General features: G+C 55.1%; 1 protein-coding gene across 3 annotated transcripts; it reads left to right on the forward strand.

Moving 5' to 3' along the window:
• The first annotated feature begins 4,278 nt into the window (after window positions 1-4,278).
• On the forward strand, window positions 4,279-13,198 carry ESAM (endothelial cell adhesion molecule). Of its 3 annotated transcripts, none has more exons than XM_036354293.1 (8): window positions 4,279-4,383; window positions 4,420-4,557; window positions 7,834-8,021; window positions 9,210-9,411; window positions 9,639-9,794; window positions 11,420-11,542; window positions 12,058-12,184; window positions 12,402-13,198. In XM_036354293.1, the coding sequence occupies exons 2-8, from the start codon at window positions 4,512-4,514 to the stop codon at window positions 12,640-12,642; spliced, it is 1,083 nt and encodes a 360-aa protein (XP_036210186.1). In that variant the 5' UTR covers window positions 4,279-4,383; window positions 4,420-4,511; the 3' UTR covers window positions 12,643-13,198. The 3 variants fall into 3 exon arrangements, with proteins under 3 accessions (XP_036210186.1, XP_036210187.1, XP_036210188.1); XM_036354294.1 differs by adding an exon at window positions 6,670-7,703 and having other exon boundaries at window positions 4,323-4,557; XM_036354295.1 differs by lacking the exon at window positions 12,058-12,184 and having other exon boundaries at window positions 4,323-4,557.
• Window positions 13,199-14,095: the final 897 nt, after the last annotated feature.

Consider the following 14,095-nt stretch of genomic DNA (forward strand, 5'->3'; position numbering starts at 1 on the left):
TTCCTTCTGACCCTGAGTACATTAAAGTATAAGAGACTTTCCTTCCTCATCTTTATACTCAGTAACCAGGGGCAGCTCTCCCAAGGAGTAAAGTGGAGAATTGGCGTCATCATATTGCCTATAAAAAAGAAAGAAAAGGAAGAAGAACCCAGCTGGCGTGGCTCAGTGGTTGAGCTTCAGCCCATGAACCTGGAGGTCACGGTTCAATTCCCGATCGGGGCACACGCCGGGGTTGCAGGCTAACTCCCCAGTAGGGGGAGTGCAGGAGGCAGCCCATCAATGATTCTCTCTCATCATTGATGTTTCTATATCTCCCTCTCCCTTCCTCTCTCTGAAATCAATAAAAATATATTTTTTTAAAAAAGGAGAGAAGGGCCGACAGAAACATCCAAAAAAGTTTTTAAGTGATCCGTAGGCTAGGAAACTGGGAGGTGTCAGTCCATTAGAAAGATAACTATCACATTTCGATCTTCCCGAGATTTCTGCGGGTCAGCTAGCACTCCACCTAGAGGTCGGGACTTGTGACTAAGAGCCAGCTTACTAGTAGGGTCGTCAGAGTTCACTCTGGTGTCACGGTGGAGACTTGTTAGATTGGGTATCTGTAATGATTCCCTAACAGCTCTCAGGTGCTCGACTTTAAGTGGGCTGCAAATCCAGGTAAGAGCTATAATGCTCCCTGTTTTTCTATACAATTGAAGATAAAATTACAAATTGATAAAATATATATATTATTTCCCACACCAGTGATTTTTCTCATTCTGGTATCCCTTGGTTGGTTGGTACTTATTTTTCTAGTGGCTAGAGAGCTTATAATCAATGTCATTTGGGTCTAGGTTTGTGGAGTCGGCTGTTTTCTTATGTGAGCTGCTAAAAACAGGTGCTAGTGCCTAACCGGTTTGGCTCAGTGGATAGAGCGTCAGCCTGCGGACTCAAGGGTCCCAGGTTCGATCCCGGTCAAGGGCATGTGCCTTGGTTGTGGGCACATCCCCAGTAGGGGGTGTGCAGAAAGCAGCTGATCAGTGTTTCTCTCTCATCGATGTTTCTAACTTTCTATCCCTCTCCCTTGCTCTATGTAAAAAAATCAATAAAATATATTTTTTAATTTTTTTTTTTAAAAAAACAGGTGCTAGTTCAGGAAGAGTATAAATATTATGGGATGCTTGAGTGTAGCACCTCCTTTCCCCGGGCACAGTCTGCAGGGACAGGCCTTGGGAAATTCTCATGCGTTTGCCCTTCTCTGCAACTTGAAATTGTAGTCCAAGCATGTTAAACTCGCGGTGGGCTTGTGTAGTCCCACAGTCCTATAGTCCTTCCTTGAGGGGGCCGCGGCCTCCAGGGAGTGCAGGGGTGTAGGGGGTCGGGGAGGGGCAGTTAAATTGGCCAGAATGAAGCTCCATTCACCATCTTGTAGCAATAACCCTACAGTCTTCAGTGCTAAGAGCTGCAGAGGGAAAGCATTATTACCGGTACTACATTCCTAAAACTTGGCCACTGATCCACCCCAAAACTAGTTATGCTTCACTTTCCATCGCTGTTAAGTACTTAGCTCCAGCGGAGCATTTTGTGAGCCTTGCTTGAGATGGTTCAGATGTACCCCACATGACAGGGAATGCCACTGCCAGACCGCTGTGAGCAGCGAGGGGAAATGGCGAGACTGGTCCAGGCCATGAGTCCACCATTGGGCTTGGGATGGGTGAGGGATGGGTAAGGGATGGCGGCAAGAGGACAAAGCCGAGCACTGAGAAATGGAGACCTGGAAAGAAAGTAGCTTGTAGATACTGAATATCCAGTCTCTTTGGCCAGAGCATTCTAGAAAAGAGGGCATCCGGGTGTCAGAAAACGACATGTGCACTGCTAAAAAAACAAACAGTGGACTATTTAGACCTTAATGAAGCTTTGTAATGGGTTAGGGGGAGTGGGGTGGAGGCACTATATTCACACCTAAGAATCTGCATTAGAAAATACTTAGAGATGTAGGATGAGGTATGACTGGAGAAACGCTAGTCCCCTGCAAGTCTCTTACATGGAACTGTGAACTTGGCTCCTGCACACAGCATGGTTCCCAGGCAGCTCCCAGGTCATCGGTGCCAATGTTCTCACTTTACACCAGAGAGCAATGTTCGCCCTAAAATGCATCTTGGCAAAAACTTAAAGTAATGGAGCTGCTGTGCTAAACTTCTACCGCTTGACAGCCTTAGGCTCCGAAAAAGAAGGGGTTGGGACAGGAGATGCTGTGGAAATTCTTTGGGGCGAGGGCAGAGGGAGAGTCCTGAAGGACTGGTGCTGTGTCACATGGAAACAGCCACTGCCTACCAGTCTTGGGCTGCAGCTTTGCTTTTCAATGGTGCACATTATTTGGGGTCTGAATTACAAAGAAAAAATGAGCTACAGAGAATGAGCATTGAGACTATACCAGCCGTGGGCAAACTACGGCCCGCGGGCCAGATCCTGCCCGTTTGAAATGAATAAAACCATTGAAAAAAAAAGACCATACCCTTTTATGTAATGATGTTTACTTTGAATTTATTAGTTCACACAAACACTCCATCCATGCTTTTGTTCCGGCCCTCTGGTCCAGTTTAAGAACCCATTGTGGCCCTCGAGTCAAAAAGTTTGCCCACCCCTGGTATACCTTGGATGAGCACAGCTTATGTGATTGGGTGCTTTGGTGTTCCTGAGATATACAACCAAGAGACTTTGTGCTGCGTTTCTGGGGTTACTTATTTTGGGAGACAGCCCTCATCTGGAAACAAAGGAGGGAGATGTTTACAAGAGGGGTTTGCAATGTTAACTAAAATCAAGAAAAATTTGAGTGCGATACAATAGAAAGAACAAACCAACACTCCCCCCCACCCCCACCCCCCCACCCCATAATCTACGTGACAATTTCAAGTGTGCGGGTCGCTGCCTAAGGGTATGAGGTGGGCAGTTATCTATGTCTGTTGCCTTGGCTGCCACTGAGTTGCCAGCTTCTAGGCTCCAGAGTGGACACGGGCAGTGTAGTGTTCGCACAGGCATTTCTCAGAGCCACTGCCCCGCAGGTATTTAAAGAGCAGCCAGGCAAGTCACACTAGGACGCAGCAGCCGGAGGGTCTGTGTGCAGCGCAGGCACCGGGAACACACTCAGTGTTACAGCAGAACTCTGGATCAGTGGAATCCAGGAGGCCTGGCTGCTTTTCTCCCCAGGCCACAGCCACCCAGAGCAGGCGGCGCCAGGAGTTCGCGGTTGCGCTTTGTGTCCTCGGTGGCCTTTGCGCGGAGGTTGAGCTGCGCCGGGATGTTTGAAGCATCTTTGTTTTGTATGTTGGACTGAGAAGCAGGAACAGGTGCGTGCGCTTCCTGGAGGGGCCGCGGCCGCCAGGGGGCGCAGGGGGAGGGGGAGGGGGAGGGTCGGTTACTAAATTCGCAGGAAAGCGACCAGTCCGGGGAATAAAGCCTCAGGGGCTCGGTGCAGCCTCCCCGCAGCCCCCTCCTCCCCAGGCAGCACACGGCCCAGGGGAGGATGTTTGCAAAGGTGAGTATTCAGTGTCCCGCGCTACTCCCGGGGCGTCCTCCCGCCAGTCTTTCCCCACCCAGCTCGTGGGACCGCGCACTGGACCCCGTGGCCTGCGAGCCCTCCCCACGCCGCCCAAAGCGGGAGAGGGTCCCAGCGTCCCCCCGCAGGCGAGTCCCTTGCGGGCCTGACCTCCTGCCGAGCGGCCTCCGGCTTCTTGGCTCAGGTGGCCATAACCCACCCACTGACCCGCTCCTCCTCACGGCTCCGGCCCAGCACCCGCTGCCTCCCCACCCCCGCCCTGGGGAAGCGGTCACTCGGGTTTGGCGCCGTCCCTGACGGTCCCGGTCCCCCACACTGCGGAGTCCCAGTGGCCCCGGGGAAACGGTGCCCTTCTTCCTCCACCAGGCAGGCCACTCGGGTTAGGCTCGGAGCCAGTTAGTCGGGGACCAGTGCTCTGCGGTTTACGGTGTGGGGGTGTGAGTGGTCCCTGGACACCGAGGAATCCCCAAAGCCCCCTCCCTCCCATCCTTATCCCACCCACCCCGCGGAGAGAGCGTGGCTGCGCTGCGGCCGCTGGGACCCTGGTCTTCCCTGCCCGAGGCCGCGGTGGTTGCACCGGATTACCGGACCCCACCCTGCGCGCCGGCCAGGTCAAAGCCACCGGATCCCAGAGCTCGAGGAGGGTCAGGAGGGTCACCCGCGTGCCCCGCCCGGGAGGACAGCGACCTCTCCGCCCCTTCCAATGCCCCGCCCCCTGTCCCTGTCGGTTCCCACCCGGCCACCGGCCGCGCGCGCACACTCTGGCTAGCGCTGCCCTCGGTGTCAGTGTCCCGGCTCCCGAGTCCCCTCCGGCTGTCCCGTGGCCTCGGCATCTGGCGGTCACTGCAGCTGTCCCGTGGCCTCGGCACCTGGCGGTCACTGCGGCTGTCCCGTGGCCTCGGCACCTGGCAGTCACTGCGTCCCAGAGCCAGCGTCCCAGAGCCAGCGCCCCTGACCGTCGGGGCCAGGGAAGGCCATGGTGTCCCTGCTGCAGGTTTTGTTCCTGGGGCTGAGTACCTTCGGTAAGTTAAACCCAGAACCGGGAGGGGACTTGAGCGGGAGGTGGGGAGACTCCGACCCAGAGGGAGCTGGTTTGTGACCTGGTGAGGAACTGGGTGGGACCAGACTCCCGCCTCTGACTCTGACCCTCCCCCACATACACACTCCAGCCTCTCCCACCCACCCAGGGCATCCCGGCTGCTACTGACCCCATCCCTGTGGGTTGAGGACAGCACCCACTGCCCGCGCCCACTTCCCGTCCCAGGTGTTTGTGTGGTGGGGAGAAGGTCAGGGCATCGCCAGGGTAGACCTCTGGGGTGAGGTAGCCGAACCATTCCTCACCCCGACTCCCCACCAGCCCCCAGCAGAGCCGGATGAGCTGAGCTGCTAGATGAGACACTGGCTAAAGAGCTTAAGGACTTAGCTCCAGCTCCGCTCCTGCCCCTCCCCACACAGGCCCCGGGCAATTCCCTGGTACTGGGCCTGACACCCCACTTCACTTCAGTCCCCCAGCCCAGGCCGCCCTCTGCCCCCTCCTCCTGCTTCCTGCCCTAGGAATCAAGGGAGGTGCCCCCAACGCACAACCGTGAGGTCATTTGGGATACAGGAAATGGGGGAGGGGCCTGGGTGCCTAGAGGAGCAGAATGGTGACCCCCCCCCCCCCAGAGGTCCACCACCGTCCTTGGTTCCTAGGGTCAAGGGGACAGAGGAAATAGAGAGCGGGCCTCAAAGAGTCAGAGAGGGAGGCCACCTCCCCAGAGCAAGTGCTTTGAGGGGCGTTAGAAGCTTCCAGGGTTGCCCAGGAGCTTACGGTGGCCCAACTGGGGAGAGAAGGGCCCGGCAGGAACTAAGCCTGTTGCACCCCACCTCCCAGACTTTCTTGCCATTCCTCCTCAAGGACCCCAGGCGGGTGGAGCGTGGGTTAGGCGAGGCCATCTTGAGCTCCTTTCTGTCCGGTGGAAAGTCCAGGGCAAGCCAGGCTAGGCAGGGTGTAGAGGGAAATCCAGCACCCTCATGTGCGCTCCCTTTCGCCGGGTCTGTGCTGCGAGGACGTTGGGGCAGGAAGAAGTAGAGCCCCAGACCAAGTGGGGCTCAGGAGCAGCTCCCCAGCCACCAAATCCGGGCAGCTTCCTGCCCCTTTAGCTTGGTGGGCCTGTTCCAGGTTGCCTCCATTTCTCAGCCTCCCCGCCCCACTTCAACCTCAGCACCTCTTTTCCTTCTGCACTCTGTCCCCCCTACCCCCCATCCTCTTTCTTGCTGGGGGGTTTCTGAAGCAAGGGGGAAAATTGCCAGTTGGCTGCCTGGGCATCTCCACAGCTTTCCTGGTCGTGTGTGTGTGTGTGTGTGTGTGTGTGTAACTCTGAGCTTCAGTTTTTATAGTGACAGCCCAAGCTCCAAGTCCCTACCTGTTGGCAGGGGGATTGCGGAGTTCCCGGGCTATGCAAGGGTTAAATGGCGCTGGGGACCTAGGCTCAGGGCGGGCACTGGCTCTCGCAAGTTCCTCAAGTTCCTCGCTGTCTGTGCTCCTCAGTGGCCCAGCGCTGCTGCCCCTGGGGCGTGAGAAGCCCGAGGGGGGAGTTTCTCAGAGAAAGAGGGAGACTAAAAATAGTAGCCCTGGAAAGCAGGCCCATTCTCAGTCTTTCCCGGCTTTTGCTCTGGGGAGTGGGCCAGAGGGTCCCTTTCTTGGGCTGGTCAGGTCTCCTTTGCCCAAACCCAACCACCCCCTTCTCTTTGGATGACACTGTGAACCCTAGAGTGAAAAGGGACCAACAGTTGGGGACTTCTGCTCCAGCGGACACCCAGGGAGGAAGGCTAAAGCCTGGGGCCTCTGCTGCTCCCGGTTTCTGATGGGCCGATAAGAAAGGGAGCATTTGCCCAGAAGTGTATCCATTGCCATCATCTGAAGTACCTCTCGCAAAATGAAACACTAGTGGGGTTTGAGGGCTCAGCACTGCCGTTGGTAGGAACTGCCTGGCCTCTGGGAGCACTGCAGACGTGCCAGGAGAGGCAGCCGCGCCCCAGGAGGGGGTGTCCCGGGGCCTCGAGCTCCTTGAGGCAGTGGTTGTTTCCAGCTGTAGAACCTCTGGCCTAGCCCCCTCCTCCTCCCTCCTCCCTCCTCCCTCATTGTCTTCTAGCTTATCGCTGGGCACAAGTTTCCTGCCCGGGCCTGCCTGGATCCCGCCAGGAAATGGGAAGGAGGCTGCTGAGAAGGCTAAGGACTAGGTGTGGGGGCTCCTAGGGGCTGCAGCGGGAAGCGGTGGGGGTGGTGCGCATCCTGGCCGGGTGTGCTCCTGGCCTGAGAGGCTTCAACCAACTCCTGGCGGGCGGAGAGCCCAGCCAGTCTGCGGCCTCTGCCCGTGCCTGGGCTGCCTGGTCACCACTCAGAGGTGGCGGTGCCCAGTGGCCAGGCCTCCTGCCGCCAGGATCCTCAGGCCCGCGGGATGGGAGCCCGAGGGTATTCCCCCAAACGGCTTAGGACTCTGCCCGTCACCTCTCCAAAGGGCAAAACGCGAGCGTTTCTAGGTGCCACATGGATTCGCTTAGTCCCCTCCCTGAAACCCACAGCCCAGTCCACCTCCTGGACACGGACGCACGCAGCCACAACTTCGTACTTGGTTGTTGGGGACCTTCATTCGTGCCCCAGCTCTGCCGACGTTCCCTGTGGCCCCAGAGGATCCGCCCTGGTCGCCTGGATCCCAAAAGGGCCCGCGGGAGCCTGCTGGGTCCCAGCTCTCCTCTCTCCCAGGGAGCGCACCTGTCGGGGCTGAGAGGGCGGGGGAGGGCGCGCAGCAGCCACCGGGCGGCTCCGACCTCGGCCCCAGGCTGTCCATCCGGAGCTGCGGTTACCAGCGGCCTCCCAGCCCCTCCACCCCTCGGGGCAGGAACGCTCCGATCCAGACCAGCCCGGTCACTCCCTCCCTACCTCCCTCTCGCCCGGGAAACTGCGGGAGCAAGTGGGCTACGCAGAATGTACATCAAAACCATTAAACCTGCCCTTCCTCTCGGGCGTCTTCCCCTCCTCGCTGGAAATCTGCGCCTCTGGATACAAATAAATGGCACATAACTGTGTCCTCCTCCGCGCCACACACCCGAAGGCGGAGGTTTCGGAGGATTAGCGCTCGGGCGCTGATGACGCTGAAAGCAGGCCCCAGGTTGCGGCCCCCAGGCAGTAGGTAGTCTCCGAGCCCCTGGACAGGACTCTTGAGGTCCTTCCTATGGGCCGGGCGTCCTGCGCCCCCCACCCCCGCCCTGCCAGGATGGGCAGGTCTGAGCTCAGGCGTCCTCGCTCTCCTCCCCAGCACCCGCCTCCTGCGCCCAGTTCCAGCTGCACGTGCCCTCGGGCCGCGACAGGGTCCTCGCGGTGGAGGGAGACGAGGTGGTGCTGCCGGCCTGGTACACCTTCCAGGGGGAGGCGGCCTCGGCCCAGCCCTGGGAGACGCTCACCCTGATGTGGTTCCTGGAGCAGGAAGGGCAGGATCTGAAGCAGGTGAGGTTCCCACGCCGCTCACCTTAGCCCAGCGGGGGCGGGGGGCGCTGCTGGCGACGCGGGGAGGAGGGAAGGGGAGGAGCCAGGGAGAGGGGGACGGGAAAAAGTTTCGGCGGGGGCGGGGGGTGGGGGGTGGGGAGAAAGCAAGGTCTTCTCCATCGGTTTGATTTTGTTCCGATCTTGGAGGTGGCCCAAAAGGACTCTCTTTCCCCCAAGTTTCCCTAGAAATTTGGCCACAAACACGGCAGAGTGAAGAGGCATCTTACTTTGCTATGGGGGTGGGGCAGCGAGGATTGGGGGCAGAGGTGGGAAGAGTTAGGGCGAGTATCACACTAGATAGATAGATAGATAGATAGATAGATAGATAGATAGATAGATAGATAGATAGATAGATAGATAGATATAGATAGATGGGAGAGAGAGAGAGAGGAACATCAGCGATGAGAGAGAATCACTGATGGGCTGCCTCCTGCATGCTCCACTCTGGGGATGGAGCCCACAACTTGGGCCTGTGTCCTGACCAGAATCCAATGGTGACCTCCTGGTTCATAGGTCAACGATCAACCACTGAGCCACGCCCACTTTTAAAAAGTTGCCTATCAACCTGTGTTCACATTCTCTGTGCTTCGGACATCACAGGCTGCTGCCTCTTGTACCCACCTTGAGAGGCAAGGGGCAGCCTCCCGCCATCTCCCTTCTGGCCTCTCCTGGCATCACAGTTAGGGCAAAGGCCAAGGACACTTACCTTCCAGAGCCCCTCGCTGGCATGGCTCCTTCTGAAGCCCGAGGGCACATCTTCAAGAGGCCCTTTGCTACACAGGGGTGTGTGTGAAAGAAGCTTAGACTGCAGGGGTCGATCCTGGTTTCACAGGGCCTGAACTTGTACATTTGGTTCCTTTCAGACATAACCCCTGTTTACATGACCTCTCACCCATTTTACCACCTTTCCAAACACCCCAAGTGGGAGACGGAGACAACATACAGGGGATCAAAAACCGTTCTGGCGAAGAGGACCTGGGGTGGTGAGAGGGTGGCCAGGGAGAAGGGGTGGAGGGGAGCTGGTACAGGTTAGAGGGGACGGTGCAGGTGAGGGGCATCTGAGGTTTGACAGTTTGGTGGAGGGAGATTGGCTGAGCCTGTGGGCACCATGAGGCATGTGATAATGGGCAGGGGTTATGCTCACACCAGGTGTTGGCGCACATCAATGGGGCCACAACAAGCCAAGATGGAGCGTCCCTGGTCTACCCCAGGCCCTCCCGGAATGTGTCCCTGCGGCTGCAGGGCCTCCGGGAGAAAGACTCTGGGTCCTACCGCTGCTCTGTGAACGTGCAAGACAAGCAAGGCACAAGCAGGGGCCACGACAGCAAAACTTTAAAACTTGACGTGTGGGGTAAGAAGCACACACTTTCCAGTACTTGTGTGTCTCTCCCCGTTCCTCCCCCCTCCCCCTGCCTGCCCCAGTTCAGGCAGTTCTCTCTCCCCAATGGCTGAGTGTACAGGTTGGACGAGGGTTAAATGGAGTGACTGAAGGGTGTGTGTAGAAGTTGGTGTGTGTGTGTAGGGGGGTGTCTATTGGTCTCTTGGGTGTGAGTTTTTAACCTGTCTCCCCTTCCCCAGTTCCTCCAGCTCCTCCATCCTGCCATCTTCTGGGTGCACCCCGTGTGGGGACCAATGTGACCTTGAGCTGCAAGTCCCCAAGGAGTAAGCCCGCTGCCCTGTACCAGTGGGAGCGGTTACAACCATCTGTTGAGGTTTTCTTTGCACCAGTTTTAGGTGAGAGACTTCTGGAGACACAGAGACTGGGGTGGGGCTGGGGCAAGATGAGGTACCAGAGGGACTGGGGTGAAAAGGAAAGACAGTGGTAAAAAGTACTGGGGAGGAGAAGGGTGCGGGCAGTGGTGGAGAAAGAGGGCTACTAGGTGCAAGCTGGTGTTGGTGCTTTCACGTATAACTATGTTACTAAAGAAGCTCTAGAACTCTGCTGTTCACTGGCTGTGTCCTAGCTACCTCCATTTCCTAATTTTTTTAAAAGATTTTTTTTTTTATTGATTTCAGGGTGGAAGGGAGAAAGAGAGAGAGAGATAAAAACATCAATGATGAGAGAGAATCATTGATCGGCTGCCTCCTGCACACTCGCTGCTGGGGATCGAGCCCCCAACCCTGGCATGTGCCCTCCACCACTGAGCCACACCGGCCAGGCCGTCTCCTCATTTTAAAAATGGGACACCAGCTCTAAAAGTCATTTTGGGGAAATTGGAACTTTAAAAACAATTTTTTATGAGATATAATTGATGGAACATTTTTGTTATGGAGTATTAGATGCTTTTAGAGAATTATTAATGATCAGGAATGGTATTGTGGTTATGTAGGGCAGTATCCTTAATTTTTGGAGATTTATGCTGAAGTCGTTATTTTAAATGTCTCAGGAAAAAAGAGAAAGGAAATTAAATAAGTATAGCAAAATGTTGGCGACTGTTGAATCTAAGTGGTAGTATTTTCATTTGTCCCTCTTTCTACTTTTCATTTGACCATTTTATAATAATTCTTTTTTTTTTTTTTTTTTTTTTACGTAGCACTTACCTCATAGGTTCGTTTTGAAACTTTCATAAATTAGTGGATGTAAAGAACTCAGTCCTTGGTGTACATAAGCATCCAATAAACTTTAACTGTTATAATTATTATTTCACATAATTTTTCAACACTATCCAGAAGGTTATATTATCCTGTTTTAGAGATGAAGTAATGGGGACCCAGGGATTGCAAGTAACTTGCTTAAAGTCACACGGCCTATTCTGGAACCCAAGTTTTCTCATTCCTAGCCAATGTTTTTTCTCTCACCCCACTCTGCCATTTAGAAATTAAAATCCTGTTTTGATTTCTCTGGGTATCATTTCTTTATTATGATTTTTTAAAAATATATATATATATTTGTTGATTTCAGAGAGGAAGGGAGAGGGAGAGAGAGATAGAAATATCAATGATGAGAGAGAATCATTGATCGGCTGCCTCCTGCATGCCCCCTACTGGGGATCGAGCCCACAGCCCAGGCATGTGCCCTGACCTCCTGGCCCATAGTTCCACACTCAGCCACTGAGCACACCGGTTGGGCTGGGCTGGTTATCATTTCTTTAGCCTCCTTTCAGAATCAGTTGGGGACATTGAGCCTGGGAAATGGAGAGGGATATTGAGCCAGCAGTTCTGCACCTGGAAGCAGAACCCAGTGTGCTTACTGTCACACTCCTCCCCCAAAAACCTCCCTCCCTACCCTCCCCCCCCCCCCCCCCCCCGAGTTTCCCAGAGAGTCAAAGGGGACATTCCAGAAGAAGGGTAGGCTTTTCTTTTTTTTTTTTTTAGTGGGAAATTGGGTCCCTGGCCTGATGGCTAAATTGTGTCCACAGATGCCATATCTGGCCTTTTAAGCCTCCGAAACCTTTCCAGTTCTATGTCTGGAGTCTATATCTGCAAGGCCTCCAACAGGGTGGGCAGCGCCAGCTGCAACGTGACCCTGGAAGTGAGCACAGGTCAGTGAGGGGTAAGTGGGGCCAGTGGTTGGGGTGGGGCTGCAATAGACGGGGGGGGGGGGGGGGGGGGAGACCTGTCTACTGAGTCCTCTCATTGTAACAGGGCAACAAATTTGTTCTGATCAAATGTTTGTCCAAATATTTGGTCAGTGACCATTTTCTGCTGGACAGCCACCTCTTCTTTTTTATATATATATATTTTATTGATTTTTTACAGAGAAGAAGGGAGAGAGATAGTTAGAAACATCGATGAGAGAGAAACATCGATCAGCTGCCTCCTGTACACCCTCCACTGGGGATGTGCCTGCAACCCAGGTACATGCCCTTGACCGGAATCGAACCTGGGACCTTTCAGTCCGCAGGCCGACGCTCTATCCACTGAGCCAAACCGGTTTCGGCCAGCCACCTCTTCTTAACTGAGAAAAAGACACAAGGTGTATGGAGGCAGTGGGGTAGAGCATTGGAGAGGGAGGGGGGACAGCTGGATGTCGCTTGTGACACCAAGGTTCTTCCAGGGCCTGGGGCTGCAGTGGTTGCTGGAGCTGTTGTGGGCACCCTGGTTGGATTGGGGCTGCTAGCTGGACTGGTCCTCTTGTACCGACGCCAGGGCAAGGTCCCAGAGGAGGTGGCCAATGATATCAAGTAAGTGCCCAGACAGGACTCTCCTAGCTCCCTGAGGGAGGCTGGGAATGCAGGCAGCTGTCATCTGATGGAAGCATGGGCTGTGGCTGAAGCATTACGCCTGTGGGTAGACTTGAAGGGAGAGGAGAGTTGAAGTGGGGGAAGGGGAGAGGAAGACGAGGCCTGTAGAAACTCACTCGCTTCCAGTTTCTGACCTCACTGCTTCTTTGATGACTAGGGAAGATGCCACTGCTCCTCGGACTCTGCCCTGGCCGAAGGGCTCAGACACAATCTCCAAGAATGGGACCCTTTCCTCTGTCACCTCGTCACCAGCCCTCAGACCGCCCCACGGCTCTTCCAGGCTGGGTGCATCGACCCCCACACGCAGTCTTGGTTGGGTCTCACCCTCTGCCCTGAGTCGCAAGGGTGCTGTCCCCGTGATGGTGCCCGCCCAGAATCAGGCTGGGTCTCTGGTGTGACAGCCCAGCCATTTGTGGGCAGAGCCATCTGGTGTCTCTCCTTCCTACAGTAATTACAATGGGGGTTACCCCAGCATAAAGGCCTGAGTCTGGGGGGGTTGGCCCCCTCTAGATCTCCAGTCCTTTGCACCCATCCTTCTTTACTATGGGAAAACTGGGTCTTAGTTAAGACTCAAACTTCCAGGAGGTAGAAGAAGAAGAGGAAATGGACCTGGGGTTGGGAAGAGCCTGAACCCCCTCCTGGGGCCACCCTAATACAGCAGAGGAATGCTGCTGAGATTGGCTACCTCCTACCCCCCAGCCCTGGTGGAGACTGCCAGTCAATGAGTCCTTCCGGCCCTCTTGACCTCTATCCCACCCCCATCTAACACTACCCTTCACTCCCACTCCAGCTCCCTGCATTAATATACCCTGTCCTGCTGGCTTGGTTGGGTTTTGTTGGGGCAGGGGACAGGGAAGATATTTGTTAAACTAACTTGAAATGCGTGTTTTAAGATGTGTGTTTTTATTTTTATTTTACAAACTGCAATAAAGATATATTGTGTTTGTATGGAAAGTGAGAGTCGAATCCTCTCTTCAAACTTGGAATTCCCGGGAGAAGTTGGGGATGATGCAAAGAGGACCCCTGCCCAGGCTGTGTTCTTAGGCCAGCTTCTCCACACAGCCTCTGCCTTACTGGCTGGGGAGAGCTCATCTAAAGCCTTTATTTTTTGTTACTCCTCACCTGAGGATATTTTTCCATTTATTTTTTAGAGAGTGGAAAGGAGGGGAAGGAGAGAGGAACATCAATGTGTGTGAGAGAGGCATCAATTGGTTGCCTTCTGCACACACACCCTGACCAGGGATCTAGCCTGCAACCAAAGTACCATGCCCTTGTCCGGAATCTAACCCGGGGCCGTCGGTCCCCAGGCCAAGGCTCTATCCACTTAGCCAAACCGGCTAGGTCTCTTCCAGAGTCTTTAAAAGGTCATTTACTGTCAGTGGCATGGGAGAGGCACACAGAGCTCCAGGCTGGGAAAACCCTAACCTGCTGTGAGTAGCAAGGGAATGAAACCGGTGCACTTTCTGCAGGAGCCTGAGTGCCCAGAGCTTGGGGGTGGGGGGTGGGAGGCGCGGGGGGGGGGGGGGGGGGTGAGGGGGGGGGTGCATTTAACCTCTTGCTTCCTCTTCAAGGGCAGAGGCGAGGAACCTGATTGGGGCTCCCCAATGCCAGACCACTAAACCCTTAACACACACCCCCCTCCAAGCCTCACCTCCCTGCCCATAAAAAGGAGTGACTGTGGAAGTGGGAGGCAGCTGTTGTTGCCATGGAGACTCCCATCAGCCAGTGATAAAAGTGCCAGAGATGGGATCTCAGGGAGAAGAGGAGGGGCTTGGAAGGAACTCGAATCTCTCAAGGCATCGGAAAGGGTCTCTGGGGTGAAGCCCAAAGCGGTGATGTCTGCTGCCGGCC

This window comes from Myotis myotis, unplaced genomic scaffold, assembly GCF_014108235.1.
Source record: "Myotis myotis isolate mMyoMyo1 unplaced genomic scaffold, mMyoMyo1.p scaffold_m19_p_20, whole genome shotgun sequence".
NCBI classification, from domain to species: Eukaryota; Metazoa; Chordata; class Mammalia; order Chiroptera; family Vespertilionidae; genus Myotis; species Myotis myotis.

Excerpts from the sequence above, each read along its gene's own strand:
- ESAM (XM_036354293.1), top strand. The coding sequence starts at position 4,512 with ATGGTGTCCCTGCTGCAGGTTTTGTTCCTGGGGCTGAGTACCTTCG. Across the intron at positions 8,022-9,209 it reads AAGGGCAGGATCTGAAGCAG|GTGTTGGCGCACATCAATGG; the intron begins GTGAGGTTCCCA and ends TGCTCACACCAG. Across the intron at positions 9,412-9,638 it reads TTTAAAACTTGACGTGTGGG|TTCCTCCAGCTCCTCCATCC; the intron begins GTAAGAAGCACA and ends CCCCTTCCCCAG.